This window comes from Bubalus kerabau, chromosome 15 (assembly GCF_029407905.1).
Source record: "Bubalus kerabau isolate K-KA32 ecotype Philippines breed swamp buffalo chromosome 15, PCC_UOA_SB_1v2, whole genome shotgun sequence".
Classification (NCBI taxonomy): domain Eukaryota; kingdom Metazoa; phylum Chordata; class Mammalia; order Artiodactyla; family Bovidae; genus Bubalus; species Bubalus kerabau.
This window is the reverse complement of record NC_073638.1, coordinates 48,162,805-48,184,639: the sequence shown is the minus strand read 5'-3', so window position 1 is coordinate 48,184,639 and position 21,835 is coordinate 48,162,805. Positions and strand designations below refer to the sequence as shown.

At 40.2% G+C, this 21,835-nt stretch overlaps 1 protein-coding gene and 1 pseudogene across 1 annotated transcript; one reads left to right on the top strand and one right to left on the bottom strand.

Moving 5' to 3' along the window:
• Positions 1–8,948: 8,948 nt before the first annotated feature.
• LOC129627774 (olfactory receptor 51I2-like) lies at positions 8,949–14,016 on the bottom strand (annotated as a pseudogene).
• Positions 14,017–20,407: 6,391 nt separating this feature from the next.
• Positions 20,408–21,376, top strand: LOC129628180 (olfactory receptor 52D1-like). The gene has a single exon (XM_055547610.1). It carries the CDS (start codon positions 20,420–20,422, stop codon positions 21,374–21,376), a length of 957 nt encoding a protein of 318 aa, XP_055403585.1. The 5' UTR covers positions 20,408–20,419.
• The last annotated feature ends 459 nt before the right edge of the window (positions 21,377–21,835 follow it).

The window sequence follows — 21,835 nt, the reverse complement described above, 5'->3', positions numbered from 1 at the left end:
ATAATATCATATATGAAATGAGTCACCAGTCCAGGTTCGATGCACGATACTGGTTGCTTGGGGCTGGTGCACTGGGACAACCCAGAGGGATGGTACGGGGAGGGAGGAGGGAGGGGGGTTCAGGATGGGGAACACGTGTATACCTGTGGTGGATTCATATTGATATATGGCAAAACCAATACAATATTGTAAAGTTAAAAAGTAAAATAAATTAAATTAAAAAAATAAAAAATAATATAAAAAGAAACTCAAACATTATGTCCTGAAACTAAAACCCCCGGGAGTGGGTATTAACCTAAGGTATACCAAAAAATAAGTTATTGAATAGCTTAAATAGCTCAGTTCTAGGAAGATACTGGCAGATATACCTAGAAGGAATAGTGATTAGTAGCAAGAGATGCATACTTGAACCAGATCAGGGATGGTGTAAAGGGTTGGGATTAGAAAGAACCTCTCATATACCTAATATTGATCTGAAACTAAACAGGTGGAAAAATGCAATAGCTTCTCAACAATCCCACTCATACGTCAGATCAAAGGACTTAGCCCATCACCTAATATACCCCTAGATTTTCTCATAGTCACACTGATTGTCATGGGAAAAGGTCAGGAACCACCCAAGCCCTAGTCAACAGGCATGGATTTATGTGAATTCTCTATTGTTCATTTTTCATTGGTCTTTTTTTTTTTCAAATTAAAAATAAGATACTTCATTTTTATTTATGACAAAGTCACAATCCCTACCCTACAGGTCTACAGTAGATATATGTTAACAAAAGTAACTATAAATCAAGTCATTTGTTTAGCATTAGACACAAATTTATTCCTGGGAATATATAGATGAATCAATATGATAATTCACAGTCAGGTCTGGGAGACTCCTAAGGAAACATTCATAATATCTCAGTGAAAGCGATAATAATAGATACAAGGACATTTTAGAGAAGAGCAAAGGAAGGGAATCTGTAATATTCTACGGCAATCAGATGAGATTTCTAGGTGCATGTAATAGCTCTCCTGATTTTCAAAGAATGGGCAGATATTTTTAAAATAAATGCAGTAGGAAGAATGTCAAAGGATGACAAAATATGGAAGATGTAAAAGCATGAACACAGGTATGAGACCTTAAAAGGAGACACCAGAGAAGAGCGGGCATAGAATTGTGTAGCTGTATATTCAAAAAGGCAAAAGGTCACATAACCCTCCACAGGACCCAGATCCAATACAGTAATCCCTCCTATGCTCTATACTCCTCCAATCTTGTGGTTCCAGAAGACTCTCCAAGAACCAGCACCAATAGAGAAAATGTCTTCTCTTTCTGCTCCATAAAGTAAATATTCTGGCTTTTGCTTCCAGTGGCTCAAGCAGACACATAGACTAGCTGGGCTCTGGACCCACTTCCAGCTCATAAAAGATGGACGACCCTAATCTTGCTTAAAGAGACTAGGTATAATTCATCTTATAGCTTTAAAAGAATGGAATATTAAACCAATAAAACTACATGAACAATGGAAGTTAAATAATAGGAAGAGGCTAAAGAATGCTCAAACTACCTCACAATTGCACTCATCTCACATGCTAGTAAAGTAATGCTCAAAATTCTCCAAGCCAGGCTTCAGCAATATGTGAACCGTGAACTTCCTGATGTTCAAGCTGGTTTTAGAAAAGGCAGAGGAACCAGAGATCAAATTGCCAACATCCGCTGGATCATGGAAAAAGCAAGAGAGTTTCAGAAAAATATCTATTTCTGCTTTATTGACTATGCCAAAGCCTTTGACTGTGTGGATCACAATAAACTGTGGAAAATTCTGAAAGAGATGGGAATACCAGACCACATGACCTGACTCTTGAGAAATCTGTATGCAGGTCAGGAAGCAACAGTTAGAACTGGACATGGAACAACAGACTGGTTCCAAATAGGGAAAGGAGTACATCAAGGCTGTATATTGTCACCCTGCTTATTTAACTCAGATGCAGAGTACATCATGAGAAATGCTGGACTAGAAGAAACACAAGCTGGAATCAAGATTGCCGGGAGAAATATCAATAACCTCAGATATGCAGATGACACCACCCTTATGGCAGAAAGTGATGAGGAACTAAAAAGCCTCTTGATGAAGGTGAAAGTGGAGAGTGAAAAAGTTGGCTTAAAGCTCAACATTCAGAAAACGAAGATCATGGCTTCCAGTCCCATCACTTCATGGGAAATAGATGGGGAAACAGTGGAAACAGTGTCAGACTTTATTTTTCTGGGCTCCAAAATCACTGCTGATGGTGATTGCAGCCATGAAATTAAAAGACTCTTACTCCTTGGAAGGAAAGTGATGACCAACCTAGATAGCATATTCAAAAGCAGAGACATTATTTTGCCAACAAAGGTTCGTCTAGTCAAGGCTATGGTTTTTCCAGTAGTCATGTATGGATGTGAGAGTTGGACTGTGAAGAAGGCCAAGCGCCGAAGAATTGATGTTTTTGAACTGTGGTGTTGGAGAAGACTCTTGAGAGTCCCTTGGACTGCCAGGAGATCCAACCAGTCCATTCTGAAGGAGACCAGCCCTGGGATTTCTTTGGAAGGAATGATGCTAAAGCTGAAACTCCAGTACTTTGGCCACCTCATGTGAAGAGTTGACTCATTGGAAAAGACTCTGATGCTGGGAGAGATTGGGGGCAGGAGGAGAAGGGGACGACAGAGGATGAGATGGCTGGATGGCATCACTGACTCGATGGATGTGAGTCTGGGTGAACTCCGGGAGTTGGTGATGGACAGGGAGGCCTGGCGTGCTGTGATTCATGGGGTTGCAAAGAGTTGGACACGACTGAGCAACTGAACTGAACTGAACTGAAAGAAGCCCAGGGGCTTCCCCTGGTAGCTCAGATGATAAAGAATCTGCCTGCAGTGTGGTAGACCTGCGTTTGATCCCCGGGTTGGGAACATCCCCTGGAGAAGGGAATGGCCACCCACTCTGGTATTCTTGCCTGGAGAATCCCATGGACAGAGGAGCTTGCTGGGCTACAGTCCATGAGGTCACAAAGAGTCGGACATGACTGACTAAGCAGCAGCAGCGAAGAAGCCCAAAGCTCTCTTCAGATGTATCTGATGACCTGGCTGAGCAGAGCCCTGTGATGGTGAGCAAATCACTGTAATCACAGTCCACACCAGCGAAACTGGAACAGAGTCTGAGCCTTTTCTCATGTTGGCAAGTAATAGATCCAGGCAGAGCCATTAACTTCCTACTTAATGTGCTAAATAGATAAAGACTGTCACCAGCAATCATCTGTTGTTCCTCTTTCAGATGATGCAGATTTCTAAAGTCAAGAGAAGGATACTGAGTATCTTAACTTATAGAATGTGATGTGGAAAATATTATCCCAGAAGTTCCCAAACAGCTTTTCAGTTCAGTTCAGTTCAGTTCAGTTGCTCAGTCGTGTCCAACTCTTTGCAACCCCATGAATCACAGCACACCAGGCCTCCCTGTCCATCACCAACTCCCGGAGTTCACCCAGACTCACATCCATCGAGGCAGTGATGCCATCCAGCCATCTCATCCTCTGTCGTCCCCTTCTCCTCCTGCCCCCAATCTCTCCCAGCATCAGAGTCTTTTCCAATGAGTCAACTCTTCGCATGAAGTGGCCAAAGTACTGGAGTTTCAGCTTTAGCATCATTCCTTCCAAAGAAATCCCAGGGTTGGTCTCCTTCAGAATGGACTGGTTGGATCTCCTGGCAGTCCAAGGGACTCTCAAGAGTCTTCTCCAACACCACAGTTCAAAAGCATCAATTCTTCAGCACTCAGCTTTCTTCACAGTCCAACTCTCACATCCATACATGGCCACAGGAAAAACAATAGCCTTGACTAGACGAACCTTTGTTGGCAAAGTAATGTCTCTGCTTTTGAATATGCTATCTAGGTTGGTCATCACTTTTCTTCCAAGGTGTAAGAGTCTTTTAAATTCATGGCTGCAATCACCATCTTCAGTGATTTTGGAGCCCAAAAAAATAAGGTCTGACACTGTTTCCTGCCGGGGTCCAGCCCCGGCTGATCCAGGGTATTTGAAGCGGGGATGGCGTCGGTGACCTATTTATTTATAAATATTTATCAAAGATATAAAGAGTAATAGAATGAGGATAGCTCAGTGAGGAAATTCAGTGGAGAAAAGCGGCTGAAATAAGGATAGCTCAGTAGGAAAATTCAGTGAAGAAAAGAGGCTGAATAAAATTCCAAAGCAGGGAATTAACGTCACCTACGAAGGCCGCAGGCGTCCTCCCGTTCTCCTGAAGGAGAGGAGACACTAAGGCCTCCCCGGTCGGATCTTAGAAGCCCAGGCAAAATTAGTAGGCTTGATGAGCTACCCCGCCTCAGAGGAAAAATTCAGCCAGAAGGTGAAAGAAAGAACGACATGGGAGACCAAGTTTTGGTGAACAAGGCCAGCACTTTATTTTCCAAAGTAGTTTTTATATCTTAAGTTATGGATAGAGGATAATGGGGAAAGGGGTAGAGTCATGCAGCAAGCCAAGCTTTCTTCCTGCAAACTTATCATATGCAAAAGCTTAGGTGATTTGCATCATCTTCTGGCCCGGAGGCCTGTTAACATTTTAAGACCCTTTCTTCAGAAAACTTATTTTTCTCTAAAGGTGACTGGTCAGGAGACACTCTCCAAAAGCATTGGACAAAGCTGCATTCCTATAGGGCAAAGGTGAGGTGGGCTCAATCAAGAAAAGAATTAACTCAAGGGTCCAACATTACAAACATTGAGGCTACTACTTACATTTCTATACACCCATTATATCAATCAATACACTGCCAAGGACACAGTAGGTAAGGAGTATGGAGACTTAGCAGCAAACATTGGCTCAATAAGTGAAAAACCCTTCACCAATACAATTTCTAATCTATCTTTTAACTACTCAAAAGAATCTGTGTTTAGACAGTTTAGAACATCTCCTGTCTCTCACAGTTGGGAGGCTCTGAACAATCACATGTGGCCAGAAAAACCTATTCAGGCAGGCTAGAGGACTTCCAAAGGAGTTTGTAGGTTGAAACACTGTCACACCCAGGAATTATTAACTGGAGCTGTAAGCTAACTCTTTTTTCAGAGAGAGGTAGTGGGGGACAGCCCCCTGTAAAGTCAGAGGTGTAGGTGAAAGCACAAAGCAGAAAGTAGGCAGACTCTGGTTTTGGGGGTAGATGCTCGAGAATTTCCAGGGGGACTCCTGAGGCTCGATCCCACCTTTGCGTATGCCGAGCCTCCTTCCTCATGACCTTTGCCACGGGCGGAGTGCCTCACGCTGGCTCCCAGCAGTGATAGAATTCTAGTTGTGCTATTCCAGATCCTGAAAGATGATGCTGTGGAAAGTGCTGCACTCAATATGCAATATGCACTCAATATGCAATATGCCAGCTCCCGGCAGTTTCCACTGTTTCCCCATCTATTTCCCATGAAGTGATGGGACCAGATGCCATGATCTTTGTTTTCTGAATGTTGAGCTTTAAGGCAACCTTTTCACTCTCCTCTTTCACCTTCATCAAGAGGCTTTTTAGTTCCTCTTCACTTTCTGCCATAAGGGTGGTGTCATCTGCATAAATGAGCCAAATTGTTGCTTTCAAGTCCCTCAGATTTAAAGAAGCAAGAAAAATACTGGCACTGAAAATATATCATCCACTTATTATGGCAGCAACTTCTTTATAAGTCATATTTGTAACAGAGCCAAAATCACTATAGAGTAACATTCTTTCAAATAATATTTATTGAAGCACCTATTAAAGGTGAGACACAATATTAGCACTCTATTAATCTATGGATATACTCTCTATAGTATATAAAGTCTGAGCAATATAAAAATATAAGATACATTTATGACATATTGTGCCAAACAGGCTTGGTTACTACGCAGCATTTGGAATCTTCCTGGTGCAGGGATCAAATCTGTGTCCCGTGCACTGGCAGGTGGACTCTCATCCACTGTGCCGCCAGGGAAGTCCTGATCCATTCTGTTAATGCACATTTAGTTTGTGTCTAGTTTTTGGATATTATGAAAAATTTCACATTCCACACCCATGAACATGTGACAACTTGGATAAGGGGTTTCCTGGCATGGATGCCTAGTAAAGGAACTTTTGATGCCAAAACTCTTGGAAGAGGTTGAATCAGTTTACTGTCCCTCCAGATCTATGAAATGGTTTCTCATTGTGATTTTAATTCACTTTCCTTGGTGACTAATGATATTTATGGTACATACTCATGATATGCTAATGGGACTTTTGGCTCCTGTGAAAATTTCTGTTTATTTTGCCCATTTTTGGGGGGTTTGTGTTCTTTGTATATTCATTTTCTCACTGTGATGTATAAAAATTGTTTATTTGATCAATTTTTATTCACTTGTTTAACATTCATCATTGAGTCTCCTGTTGTTTTTTGTATAAAAATAGTACCTTAATGTGGCCTATTGGAATGTGGATTTGGCCAGCCCCTCCACTACTATTCTGAGCTTCCCTGGTGGCTCAGACGGTAAAGCGTCTGCCTGCAATGCGGGAGACCCGGGTTCAGTCCCTGGGTTGGGAAGATCTCCTGGAGAAGGAAATGGCAGCCCACTCCAGTATTGCTGCCTGGAGAATCCCATGGACAGAGGAGCCTGGTAGGCTACAGTCCATGGGGTCACAGAGAGTCGGACACGACTGAGCAACTTCACTTTGAAAATTTCAAGTACAATTTATTTTTATTCACTATATTCAGATTATAATGCATATAGTATTTAGATAATAAACAATATGATCATTATATAAAATTATTCTTTAATGAGATTATGATCAGTTTTAGGGTAAAACATTGTACCATATGGTAATTCAGTGAAGCATAAAGAGATGGTTTGTATGCAAATATAATAATTTATTAACTCATTCCTCAATTACCATATATGTTAGGTATGTTTCAAGCCCTTTGTTAGAGACTGAAGGATACAAAGATAAATAAAACTGTCCCTTCCCATAAATTGCTTACAATTTAGTTGAGGAGACAAAGTACCCAAACTACCTGATATGACTAAAGTACATTTCAAGTACAATGGAGACAGAAAGCATGTAAAGAACAGTTCTACTCGGGATTCAAGAAAATCTTAGACAAAATACCTCTTCAGACTATGGCTGATGCACATGATATTTTGAAGCCAAACACTGAATTTTATATTGATTTTTGCTGAATAAAAATAATGAATCAATAAGTCACGTGTATTATTAGAAAAATTTTAAAACAGTTCATTTTATGTACTACTTAAACATGTTAGGTAGATGAATCAGAGGTCCCATTTTACAGATGAGGAAATTAAGACTCAGTTTAGTTCACTTATTCAAGAAGTCACCTCTATGGATGGGTTAAGTAACCTTACTGTGGTGAAGATTTCACAATACATATGTGCAGCAAATCATCTCATTTTATACCTTGAACTTACAGCAGGTATATGTCAATTACATCTCAATAAATCAGGGGGAATACAAGAATAAGGGGAAAATATGTCACCTTTCATTTGCATTTCTCTTTGTGCAGGGAATTATGGAGCACAGAAGGAGAGGAAACATTTCCTAGTATGAGATTCTGACTTAAGGAAATTCATTAATAATTCATATATTCATCTATTAATTTTTTCACTCTTGATTTCCTTCTGCTATTCATTCATTATTGTTTATTCATCAATTTTTTTCATTTATTCTTTTATATTGCTGTCACATCATTAGACACTATTTTAATGAAGGCTCTATAGTGGTCCAGTGTGGATGGACAAAGTTTTTGACACAGTTGCTCCTTTAGGGAGCTCAGATTTCTTGAGGGGAAGCAGATAGATATTAAAGAGTAGGAGAAAGTTTCAGGAGAGATATAAACAAAGGGTCATTAAGTTCAATGGACTTTGGCAGGGTCAAATGCCTACATATTTCAGGGTCTCCCATGTGAAAAGAACATGCCCAGGAATCCTAAAATCTAATTTTGACTACTTAAAGATTGTAACATTGTATTAGGGCGCTCCAGATAAACAGAACCAATAGAATATGTGTGTAACTAGATATCTTAAATTTATTATAATGAATTGGCTCTCACAATTACAGAGACCAAGAAGTCCAGACCCAGGAAAGTCAATGGTATAGTTTCTGTCCAAATTTGAAGGTTTGAGAATCTGGAGAGCCAATGGTGTATCAGTTCAAATCTGAGACTGAAGGCAGGAGAAGACTAATGTCCCAATTCAAAAACATTCAGACAGAGATTCCTTTCTTATATACTCTGCTTTTTATTCTATTCAGGAATTCAGCAGTTTGCATAAGGCCCACCCATAATGGGGAGGGCAGTATGTTTTCCTCAGTTTACCAATTCAAATAATAAACTCATCTAGAAATACCCTCACTAAAACACCCAGAAATAATGTTCAACCAAATACCTAGCCTTGAGGCCCAGTCAAATTGACACATAAAATTAACTATCACAACTGTCGTACTCTAAAACTTTTCAAACAGCACCATAACAAGGTCTCTGGTTTCTGACAATACTGAAAATCAATCACCCAAGCTTAACTTGCATACTGGTAATGATATGATAAACAGCTCATAATTATTCCAGCTGTGCCTCTGTCTTTTTCAGAATCGTGCAGGCCCATAACCAGAAGTCCCAGCCATATCACCAAGTGTCCTGAAATGAGTTCCCTGGAAAAAATCCCCTACCTTGTAGTGGTGTTTGTCATTCTCTAGTTTATTCTTAAAAAGAGACCATTTTTATGTCTCTAGAGAACATTGATATAATTGATTGCTGGATAAAACCCAATATGGTCCAGGCAAGAACTGGCCCAATATACTACAAGTTTGATCATAACACGTAAAGGGCAGCACTAGCATCCTCCAGAGTGACCCTCTCCTCTTTGGGTATCCAAATGATTCTGCCCCCAACATCAAATCCTTCAGGGCTTCTAGAACCAGTCAGGACCTAACCCTGAAGAGGATCTTTAAAAGCCTGTGCTGTATCTCCTTTGTCTTAATGGAGTAGATGATGGGATTGAGCATGGGAGGCACAAAGAGGTAGATAAGAGACATGAGGGTGTGAACAGCATGGGGCAGGCCAGCACCAAAGTGATGTACGATGGACACACTCACCATAGGCATGTAGAAGATGAGCACAGCTAGGACATGGGACACACATGTGTTGAGTGTCTTGAGGCACTCCCCTGGGGAGGCAATGGCTAGCACTGAGAGAAAGATAAGTATATAGGAGAGAAGAATGAGGGCAGAGTCCAGGCCAAAGGTGAAAAGCACAATGGACAGTCTGTAGTGGCTATTGATGGAGACATCAGTGCACGCCAGCTTAATCATATCCACATGAAGGCAGTAGGCATGGGAAAGGATGTTCTGGGGATGGCAGAAAGGTAGTCTGTGCAGCAGCAGTGGGAAGACCGGGATGAGGGCAAAGCTTCATAGGACAGTACACAGGCCCATGGCCACAATGCGGGCATTGGTGAGCACAGTGGCATAGTGCAGTGGGTTGCAGATGGCCACGTAGTGATCGAAGCTCATGGCCAGGAGGATGCCAGACTCTGTCCAAGAGAAGAGGTGGATGAAAAACATCTGGGCTAAGCAGACATTAAAGGCAATCACCCAGGCCCAGAAGCAGAGGGCAGCCAGCACAGTTGGCAGTGTAGAAAAGGACACCCCCAAGTCACTGACAGACAGTAGGGACAAGAAGTAGTACATGAGCTGGTGCAGACTTGGCTCCTTCTTAACACTGAGGAGGATCAGGATGTTTCCCACAATGGCGATGGCATAGAGCAGAAGGAGAGGAAAAGATAGCCAGGGCTCCATGGCCTCCATTCCTGGGAAGCCCGTCAAGATAAAGGGAGCATCAGACACATTGATCTTGAAGTTGCCTATGAGAGGCTGGGGACAACTGTAATTAGCCAGTATGACTTTTTGGAGAAATTACATCATATGTCTAAGACTATACTGTTCCCAGGGAGGAAAAGAAACACTTAGGTTCATAAATCATGATTATTCATAGATTTTATTCTTAAAATACACTGGGAGGATGGCCAGGAGGTCATGAAATGCTAGTAGCTGAGAAAAAGAGGTCTTTCTTAGACATCTTTCAGAAAAGAGTCAATAAGTACTCAGGGTGGTTGACCAGCTCTTTAAGTCTTACTGGTAGTACTTCTAGTTGACTTCCTTATGATCATTATCACAGGTCCCCTTCAAATGTCCCCAGATTTCACAGTCATGATCTTAGGTACCTCCCAAGAGATGTAAACACTTATATCCAGCCTGACAGACAAGGAACCAAGGGTGCAAGGAAGGAAAAGGAATTACTCCAAGTTTTCTTGGGAAGCAGTTACATGGCTAGAGCTGTAACTTAGTAATTCAGTTCCCATCCTGAGGTGACTTTGTGATCCAGAGTCCCACATTTCACACTGGAAGCATACATGAAGGAAGCCTGGGAAGTCAGCATGTCTCAAAAGGCATCATAGTTTTATTAGTAGAGCATATAGAATCAGAACACACTGGGTTTGATTTCTAATGCTTTCACTTAATAGCGGTATGACATTAGGTAGATTTCTTAAACTCTCTTCTTCGGTTTCTTTATTTTTAGATAAAGATAAAATAGAGTTGCTCTATGCGTATGCATATATGCTATATAAGATAAAAGGAGAGAGAAAAAAAAACTTGAACTTGGAACATGTCCTATCCATAGTAAGAATTATAGAAGTACTGCTATTATTATCATTTAAAATCATTTTTAGATGGAAAATAAATTATATAGTATGCTTTCTTTAACAAAAGTCATGGAATATATTTACATTAAACTTAAATATGCATTTTTAAGTCACATATTATCACATAATAAATTATGGTAGAGACAAGCAAAAGTAAATTGTAAAAGTTTAAGAAAAATTAGGAGAGAAAAAATTATAACATTAAAAACATCCTATCCATTAACTTATTTTTCCTATGAGTGGTTAAAAACAGCATTCTTTAATTTCCACAATAGATCATATTTTTCATCTCCCAGACTTTCAAATTTCAACCAGAGTAGATGATGAGAAATGTTTCCTTGATGCTGGACCAAATAAGGTTGTGAGAAGGGGTGCTAAAAGGGTAATCAATGCATCTTGCATCTTTTCCTTTGGTCTCTCGCACAGGGGAGTTTCAACTATCTGGGAAAGAAACTATATTTAGGAATATTTTATAATATTTCTGTGACATGTCCAAAGCCCTTTAATACACTATGATAAGTGACTCTGCCTATCCATTTTAGAATTTGATAGTTCCCCTTTGCCTCTCATGGATAATTTCTAACACTTAAGTGTAATTACCCACCACTGATTACTTTATTATTTTAAGTGACCCCTGGGGGAAATTTTGCTTTTTCTCTTCCAGAAGCTTAGTATCACATCAATAAACAATCAGATTAGAAATCAGAGATAAATTCTCTATCAGTGTGATAAGTGTCTGGAACAAAGTTTTCGGGGAATTACTGCTGAAGAATGGGGATGCTGAGTAGCAGCATTGGGTGTGAAGAAGTAGGGAAGATGAGCCAGATAAGCCCTGGGAAACCTGTATAATGTAATGACCTCTCTAGTACACATAGAGAAACTGTCACTGAAGATTTTAGAGGAGACAATCTTAAGGACAGGCATGGGTCACCCACCTCTTGAGCACCCCACTCTTGAGTTCCACTTTATCATGTCACATGTTCTACTATAAGAAAGTCTAGAATTGCCTTAACTAAAAACCTCCTGCTCCAGAATAGAGCCAGTTTTAGTACCTCTTTCCTGTCCTAATTAGAGATGTTGCTTGAGTTCAGCAAGTGCTCTTCTCTGTTCCTTAATATTTTTTTCTCAACGTTCATGCCAAATAGAAAGTGGGGGCAGAAGATGGAGAGGGAAGTGATAGAGGGAGAAGGATTGAAGGGCAAGAAGAAAGACAGAGAATGAGGAAGAGGCAGAGAAAAGAGGGTAAATATAGGAGAAGTAACACAGAAAAGGGACAGGTTGGGTGAGAGAAAGGAAGTGTAAGACCAGAGAAGGGATTTTAGGGAGACAGTGATTGGAAAATTAAAGCTAGAGAGGGAGAAGAAAAAGAAAATAAAAAAGAAGACAGAAGAACAGTGATAGGAAAATGCCCCAGCTGGACTCTGGTGCTCCAAGAGGATTGGGCTATGTTTTCTCCAAGCAAGGACAAGGCTGTAGAAGATGCTACACACACCACATTTTACAGGAATTGCCTCTCAGGCTCTGAGCCATGGAAGAGCTATAGTAAAGCCATAATGTCCCCAGCTAAACCCATTTGGGAATAGGCTCCTCACAGTAGGATCCCAGTAGACACCTCTTGCAATCTATTCCCAAGGTTGTTTCAGACCTGTCTGCAAAGGCCAAGGCAACACAACTGTAACTGAGCAGGACCCTGTGGGGCCTTCCTAGGGCAGACTCCTGCCCCATGTCCTTTGCCTGCTTCTTTTTTGTACAAAAGCTGTAGTGTCCCAGGACTCCCCTGAGTTACAAAAAATTTGGCTCAAGAATTAATAATAATAATTGATATGTGCATGCAGTGACAAAAGTAGCAGTTGGGCCAGGAGAACTGGTAACAATTCAATCAGTCATATGGCAGTTACAGAATCTTTAGTTCCTCCCTGAAATACACAATTGTATATGATACACATTTCCTGAGTGGCTAAACAGATGCTAAACCCCCCACCAAATGGAAGTTAACTACTGGATGACCATGAGCATGTAGCCCCCAGTCTGGTTGGAGCCCAAAGACTGATAATGTTAACCCTGTGACAGCGTCTTATACCTCACCATCAACCAGAGAATTGTACACAAGCTGATCACAGACCCTGCAATCCCCCTCCCTCACCTTGCCTTTAAAAATGCTTTGCTGAAACCCATTGGGGAGTTCTGGGTTTTGAGCACCAGCTGCCCCAGACTCCTGCCTGGCACCTTCCTCCAACAATAAATGCTGAACCTTCCTTTACCACCAGCCAGTGTCAGTAGGTATCAGTGGACTGGCTTGACTGCCTGTAGGCAAGTGGACTTAAGTTTACCTTCAGTAACACCTTCTCTCCTCCCAGCTGAGCAGGGCTTAGCTGCCCCCACACCAGGTCCTCATAACCCCTTAGATCTTCTCCAGGATGGGTTCCAAGGGCTCTGAAAGATGAAGAGTATGGGTGCCAAGAATATAACTAATTCCTCCTGACCTTCAGCTCTGGGGGTTCTTTTCTCCATGCCAAGTCCCCCTTCTCTTCTTAAGGAATTTTCAGAAGCCAAAATGTAGAGTTGGTTAGAATTTTAAGTGATAGAAACACAATAATCCTCAATAATACTCTGTGTTTATAATTTTCCTTGGACTCCATCAAGAAGTTCTTAAGCATTGTCACTTTCAATCTTAACCAAATTTGGAGAGAAATGTTATCTTCCCATTTTACTGGTGAGAGAAATTAATTGCCCAGGAGGTCAAATTAGGTTCAAAGTTATAATACCACTGAGTAGCAAAACTGCTGGAGAAGGAAATGTCAACCCACTCCAGTGTTCTTGCCTGGAGAATCTCACAGACTGAGGAGCCTGGGGAACTACAGTACATGGTGTCACAAAAAGTCAGACATGACTGAAGTGGCTGAGCAAAAGCAGAACTGCACTCAAACATAGATCATTCATTTAATCACTTAACATTTTCAGAAAACCTAATAAGAATTTTTATCCAGTAAAGACTCTGGAACATGTTTCATCTACCTGTTAATCATTACCATCTCTACTTTTTTTCCTTTTTATCCTTTTTTCCCTACTTAATTGATTGTCTTTCTGCTTGTGCCTCTCTCTGCAACATCCCTCAAAAATAGAGGAAACTAAAAAGGAAAAGAATAAAAGAAGCTAAATCAATCTTTCTCATTCTCATGACCACGAATTTCTGGCTTTCCCACAAGTTTGCCAGCTAAGATCTGGGATACAAACCTGGCCCCTTCCTCTATTACCCTCCACCCAGATCCAGGGCTTGCCTTGTCCATAGTGTCACATATGTAAATGGATCATAGGCAGTTGAACTTTCAAGTTTCAATGATTACACAATTCTATGATTTTTTAAAATTTTGTTATTAATTATAATTTATATACCATAAAAGTTGTAAATTCACTGTTTTCTTTAGCATATTTGCAAAGTTTGCAGAACATTTTTAATCACTCTAAAATGAAATCCCATTACCATTATCAGTCACTCCTCATTCTCATTTATCCCAGACCCTGACAATAACTAATTTACTTTCAGTTTTTGTAGGCCTGTCTATTCTGAAAATTTTATTTAAATGCAAATTATTTATTTATTAGAAATAATTCTTTAAATATTTGTAAACAAATTTTATGTGAAAATAGGTTTTTAGCTCTTTGGAGTATTTATTAATACCTAGCAATAAAAGTTCTGAGTCACTAGTAACTCTTTGAAATGTATATCTGTTTGAAAAAAAGCCTAACTGTTGTCCAAAGTGGCTTCACCAAAATTTACATTCCCACCTGCAAAGTATGAAGAATCCATTTTCTCCATATGTTTCTAGCATTTGTTATTTTCTGATTTTGTTTTTCATTTTATTTTCATTTATAACCTTTTTAATGCATGGAGTGATATCTCATAGTGGTTTTGATTTTCATTTCCCTAATGATGGAGAAGGCACTGGCAACCCACTCCAGTACTCTTGCCTGGAAACTCCCATGGACGGAGGAGCCTAGTGGGCTATAGTCCATGGGGTCGCTAAGAGTCAGACATGACTGAGCGACTTCCCTTTCACTTTCCACTTTCATGCATTGGAGAAGGAAATGGCAACCCACTCCAGTGTTCTTGCCTTGAGAATCCCAGGGACAGAGGAGCCTGATGGGCTGCCGTCTATGGGGTCTCAAAGAGTCGGACACGACTGAAGCGACTTAGCAGCAGCAGCAGCAATGACTAATGAAGCTGAACATCTCTTTTGTGCTTATTCACTATTTGTCTATCTCGCTTTGCAGAAATGTAGTTCAAATCATTTGCCTATTTTTAATTGATTTGTCTTTTTGTTGTTGAGTTATAAGAGCTCTTCATATATTTTGGATATTAAATTCTTTTTTATTAATTTATTCTAATTGGAGGCTAATTACTTTACAATATTGTAGTGTTTTTTTTCCAGTTTTATTTATTTATTTTTTATTTTACTTTACAATATTGTGTTGGTTTTGCCATACATTGAAATGAATCTGCCATGGGTGTACATGTGTTCCCCATCCTGAACCACCCCCCACCTCCCTCCCCATCCCATCCCTCTGGGTCATCCCAGTGCACCAGCCCCGAGCACCCTGTATCATGCATTGAACCTGGACTGGCGATTCATTTCACATATGATAATTTACATGTTTCAATGCCATTCTCCCATATCATCCCACCCTCGTCCCCTCCCACAGAGTCCAAAAGACTGTTCTATACTATCTGTGTCTCTTTTGCTATCTTGCATACAGGTTATCATTACCATCTTTCTAAATTCCATATATATGCATTAGTATACTGTATTGGTGTTTTTCTTCTGGCTTACTTCACTCTGTATAATAGGCTCCAGTTTCATCCACCTCATTAAAACTGATTCAAATGTATTCTTTTTAATGACGGAGTAATACTCCATTGTGTATATGTACCACTGCTTTCTTATCCGTTCATCTGCTGATGGACATCTAGGTTGCTTCCATGTCCTGGCTATTATAAACACTGCTTTGATGAACATTGGGGTACACGTGTCTCTTTCAATTCTGGTTTCCTCGGTGTGTATGGCCAGCAGTGGGATTGCTGGGTCATATGGCAGTTCTACTTCCAGATTGGAAAAGAAGAAGCAAAACTCTCACTGTCTGCAGATGACATGATCCTCACATAGAAAACCCTAAAGACTCCACCAGAAAATTCCTAGAGCTAATCAATGAATATAGTAAAGTGGCAGGATATAAAATCAACACACAGAAATCCCTTGCATTCCTATACACTAACAATGCGAAAACAGAAAGGGAAATTAAGGAAACAATTCCATTCACCATTGCAATGAAAAGAATAAAATACTTAGGAATATATCTACCTAAAGAAACAAAAGACCTATATGTAGAAAACTATAAAACACTGGTGAAAGAAATGAAAGAGGACACAAATAGATGGAGAAATATACCATGTTCATGGATCAGAAGAATCAATATAGTGAAAATGAGTATACTATCCAAAGCAATCTATAGATTTAATGCAATCCCTATCAAGCTAACCAATGATATTTTTCAGAGAACTAGAACAAATAATTTCACAATTTATATGGAAATACTAAAAACCTCGAATAGCCAAAGCAATCTTGAGAAAGAAGAATGGAACTGGAAGAATCAACCTGCCTGACTTCAGTCTCTACTACAAAGCCACAGTCATGAAGACTGTATGGTACTGGCACAAAGACAGAAATATAGATCAATGGAACAAAATAGAAAGCCCAGAGATAAATCCATGCACCTGTGGACACCTTATCTTTGACAAAGGAGGCAAGAATATACAATGGAGAAAAGACAATCTCTTTAACAAGTGGTGCTGGGAAAACTGGTCAACCACTTGTAAAAGAAGGAAACTAGAACACTTTCTAACACCATACACACACAAAAAAACTCAAAATGGATTAAAGATCTAAACGTAAGACCAGAAACTATAAAACTCCTAGAGGAAGACATAGGCAAAACACTCTCCAACATAAACCACAGTAGGATCCTCTATGACCCACCTCCCAGGATATTGGAAATAAAAGCAAAAATAAACAAATGGGACCTAATTAAACTTAAAAACTTCAGCACAACAAAGGAAACTACAAGCAAGGTGAAAAGACAGCCTTCAGAATGGGAAAGAATAATAGCAAATGAAGCAACTGACAAAGAATTAATCTCAAAAATATACAAGCAATTCCTGCAGCTCAATTCCAGAAATATAAACGACCCAATCAAAAAGTGGGCCAAAGAACTAAACAGACATTTCCCCAAAGAAGAAATACAGATGGCTAACAAACACATGAAAAGATGCTCAATATTACTCATTATCAGAGAAATGCAAATCAAAACCATTATGAGGTACCATTTCACACCAGTCAGAATAGCTGCAATCTAAAAGTCTACAAGCAAGAAATGCTGGAGAGGGTGTGGAGAAAAGGGAACCCTCTTACACTGTAGTGGTTTTTGCCATCCATTGACATGAATCAGCCATGGTACTTATCAGGTATATGATTTGTAAAACTTCTCTCCCATTCTGTGGTTTGTCTTTTTCACTTTCTTGACACTGACTAAATACTAAAAATATATTTTTTATAAAGTCCAATATATCTATTTTTTTCCCCTTTGGTCCCTTGTGCTTTTGATGTGTCATAAAATCACCATGTAACACAGGCACACAATGACTTACACTTAAGGTTTTTTCTAAAGATGTTGTAGATTCGTCTTACATTTAGATGTTTGATTCATTTTGAGTTAAGTTTGAGAGAGGAGCCCAATTTCAGTCTTTTGCATATGGGTATCCAATTATCCCTGCTTCTTACAAATCCCTAGAGCAATCCCCTTGGGTTTTCATACCCAAGAGTCACAGAGTTAATAAATAACTGCACTTACCAAGCCTGTTGACATGAGGAGGCTGGAACCCCCAAGCTAAGATGAACACACTCACTGAGGACAGATAAGACTTAAAACTGAGAAGAGATCAGACTTCAGATGTCATACTCAGATCCCACCATCCTCTAAATCCTACTTGCACACATGCATGAAATCACAACTTTCACATCTCAAAAAAAATTATATTCTGGAACATAATACCTGCACAAACCTCCACACACCCTCCCACAGAACCTCACACTCATTTATGACATGCATTACAGAGTTCAACCTCAGTGCGCTTCACTTGTGAATGCATGCTAATCACACAGGTATGTTTTTGAATTGAAAATATTATGTTCTGAGAAAGAACTCCAAGTTCAGTGATTGAAGTTTATATCTTAGAAGAAGACCTCAAACACATAGCCATCATAGTGACCCAGAAACAAGGCTGAGTGGGAAAAGTTGGAGACAATTCCCTCATTCCACCCAGAGTGGTGCTCTGGCACAATGTCTCTTTTCTATGACTTTACCTGGAAAGCAATCTTGATTATACCTAATCTCTCTGGTCCTCCTATCTATAGATGATCACAGAGTAGCAGGTGCCTTAAAATAACCATTTGAAATCTTCCTCTGTGGCAAGACTAGACTGGGTAAAGAGAGGAAGAGAAGAGACTCTAGCTCCCTTGTGTGGTACCCAAGCTTCTTTCCTTTAGTGGCTGCGGCCATCTGTGAAAAACTCAAAGCAGATAAGAGGGGCTTTTCACATTTATGTGACTGTTTGGAGTGCAGATAATAAATAATGGTATAGCAATGCAGATAATGACACTGGAGTGCCTTGAAAGAAAAAGATAAAAAGTAAAGTATCGGCCATATAAATGGACAGTTAAGTGAGGGAAAAACACCATACTTTGAATCAGGAGACCCAAGACTTAATTTCAGTTCTAAAGTAAGATATGTTATGATCTGAATTATATCAGTTCATTTCTCTGAACTTGGATTTCATTTTGCTAAGACAGAGATACAATTATTATATTTTGTATCACTCCTATATGTGGCTATGGGACCAAGAGCTTGTAAAAAATGGGTAACACATTGTTTTTGGTGTACAAACTTAATAAGACTATGTGCGTTATCCTTCAATTAAAAATAAATAAATTTTAAAAAGACTATACGTTTTACTCTTTATCACCCATTTAAAAAGTCAGCCAGGTGTTTCCATTTCTAATTTATAAATACAAAAATTGAGTCTCAAAAAGGTTGTGGTACTTTTTAATGCTAATTAGTGAATAGGCAGAAAAGCTAAGATGAGGATTCCAGAATTGTTGCTTTTATAAATTGAGACTTCCCAGAGCAGTGTTCTTGCCTGGAGAATCCCAGGGACGGTGGAGCCTGGTGGGCTGCCGTCTCTGGGGTCGCACAGAGTCGGACACGACTGAAGCGACTTAGCAGCAGCAGCAGCAGAGAAGAGAAGGGATTTTCTTAAGATTAAGTAACACTCTTGTGACAAACTCAGAACTAAAGCTCAGGATTCCAGGCCTTTTACAAAGGATGTTTTTAGGTGTACAATGTTACTGAGGGAAGATGTATATAATACTACCACTCTGCAATAGTCATGTATTCACTCAGGATGTCTACCGTGGGTGAATTCTAGGACACTCTACTCCCTCCCTCAATCTGCTTCTATCAGCACTTGGCATTCTGATCTGGCTGTTACATGCAACCATTAACTGGTGGGACTATAAGATTTCAGGCTGACTTTGCATAGTTTAAAGTGCTGTCTCCCTAGATAGCATGCCGACTACACCTCTTGCTTTCTTCCTCTGAACTCACATATGTACTCAAAATAATGTAGATATGCAGTTATTGAGTATTTGTGTATATTCAAGCTGCCTAATAAGTGGCAATCCACTCTAGCATTCTTGCCTGGAAAATACCATGGATGGAGGAGCCTGACAGGCTACAGTCCATGGGGTCGCAAAGAGTCAGACACGACTGAGTGACTTCACTTTCACTTTCATTTTCAATCTCTTTATAGGCACTTCGGGTGAGACATAAAAATAAGTCATTTGGTGTGTATTTTGGCAGTTACCTTACAAAAACAGAGTAAGTAAGCAAAGTATTGTAGCATTAAGACAAGAAGTCAATACTATGTTGCTAAGAAGTTACTAGGATTAAATCTTTTGGTAAATATTGATCAAACTTTCTAGGTACAGACACAGTCATGTTGTCTGGAGGTTGCAATTGCATAAAGATGCAGTCTTAGCTCAACAGGATTTTGGAAAGTGATGAATGAACAGAAATAGACAACTAAGGACTAAGTTAGAGAGGAAAAGGTTTTGGAAGGCAAAGAGACTTGCCCAGAGTTTAAAAATTAGAGAGAAAGAAAAAGAAAAAGTCTCCTTGGGCAAAGGAAATACTGATATTGTAAACTTTAAAAAAGAGAGAGAGAGAGAATAAAAATTCCTAGATGTATCAGGACAAAAAAACAACTGAATGATGAGCAGAATGTGGTAGGAGATAAGTCTAGAGGGGTTAGACAGAGCAAATGCTTAAATCCTTATCATGATTCTTGGGATATAGAACTCAAAGCATGATTGATGAGTATAGGAATTAGCAGATGAAAAATTGATTTATGTTATAGAAACTTTTAAGATTCTTAAGCAAGTTATAACAATAAATATTTTTCTCAGCTTAAAAAAGATGACTTCACAGAAAAATCATTTTATGTGAATGAACCAGATCTCTCATGCTGCAGGACAGGTGTACCCTCAGCCCTTGGACTGAGCCCTTTATTTGCCAAGCAGAATGCCAGCATTCAACATTAGCGATGACCATCTCCCAGCCACTCTCTTCCTGATGGGCATCCCAGGGCTGGAGTGGGCTCACGTCTGGATTGCCATCCCCTTTTGTGCCATGTATATAGTAGCACTGGCTGGGAATGCCACCCTCATCCTGGTCATAGTGACAGACAATGCCCTTCATGCGCCCATGTACCTCTTCCTTTGCCTCCTCTCACTCACTGACCTGGCTCTCAGCTCCACCACTGTGCCCAAAACGTTGGCTATTTTGTGGTTCCAAGCAGGTGAGATTTCCTTTGATGGGTGCCTGGCCCAGATGTTTTGTGTCCATTCTATTTATGCTCTAGAGTCCTCGGTTCTTCTTGCCATGGCCTTTGATCGATATGTGGCAATCTGCAACCCACTGAGATACACAACCATCCTCAACCATGCTGTCATAGGCAGAATCGGCCTTGTGGGTATATTCAGGAGTATAGCTGTTGTCTCCCCATTCATCTTCCTGTTGAGGCGACTGCGCTACTGTCAGCACCATGTCATGGCACACACATACTGTGAGCACATGGGCATTGCTCGACTGGCCTGTGCCAACATCACTGTCAATATAGTCTATGGGCTAACTGTGGCCCTTCTGGCTGTGGGTCTGGATTCCATCCTCATTGCCATTTCCTATGGCTTTATTCTCCATGCTGTCTTTCGTCTTCCATCTCAAGATGCCAGGCGCAAGGCTCTGAGTACCTGTGGCTCCCACCTTGGTGTCATCCTGGTCTTCTACATCCCTGCCTTCTTCTCCTTTCTCACCCACCGTTTTGGCCAACACCGAGTCCCCAGGCACGTGCACATCTTTCTGGCTAATCTCTATGTGCTGGTGCCTCCTGTGCTCAACCCAATCATCTATGGGGCTAGGACCAAGGAGATTCGGAGTCGACTTCCAAGACTGCCTCACTTGTGGAAGGTCTTAGTATGAGTTCTTGCAGCAGTTAGAGATGAAAATGAAAGGTAAATGGGAAGGATAATTATCCAGCTACATTTTCATAGATAAAGCCTATGATGTGAGAGAAATGGTGATATGGAAGGAAGCGCTTTATGAAGAATGATCAGATAAATGGGACATGTTAAGGATTACACTGAATATGCTCTTTGAACAATTCTGAATTGCTCAGAACAAGGTAATAAGATAGTTTCTGTATCATCTCAGAAGGGACAGTAGCTTTCCAAAATGCTAGTCAGTTCTGTTCTGGAGTGGACACTGCATCTCACGGTGGGTTTTTCTATTGGAATGTTAAGTGACAAAAAAAGAAAACCAAAGATGAAACATCTGGAGTGAACTTGAATCTGAACTCCAAAACTTTGGACAGTGGTTAAGAGCACAAGATCTGAAATCAGAGGGCCTGAGTTTGAATGCTTTCTCCTTTATTGTTGGTTT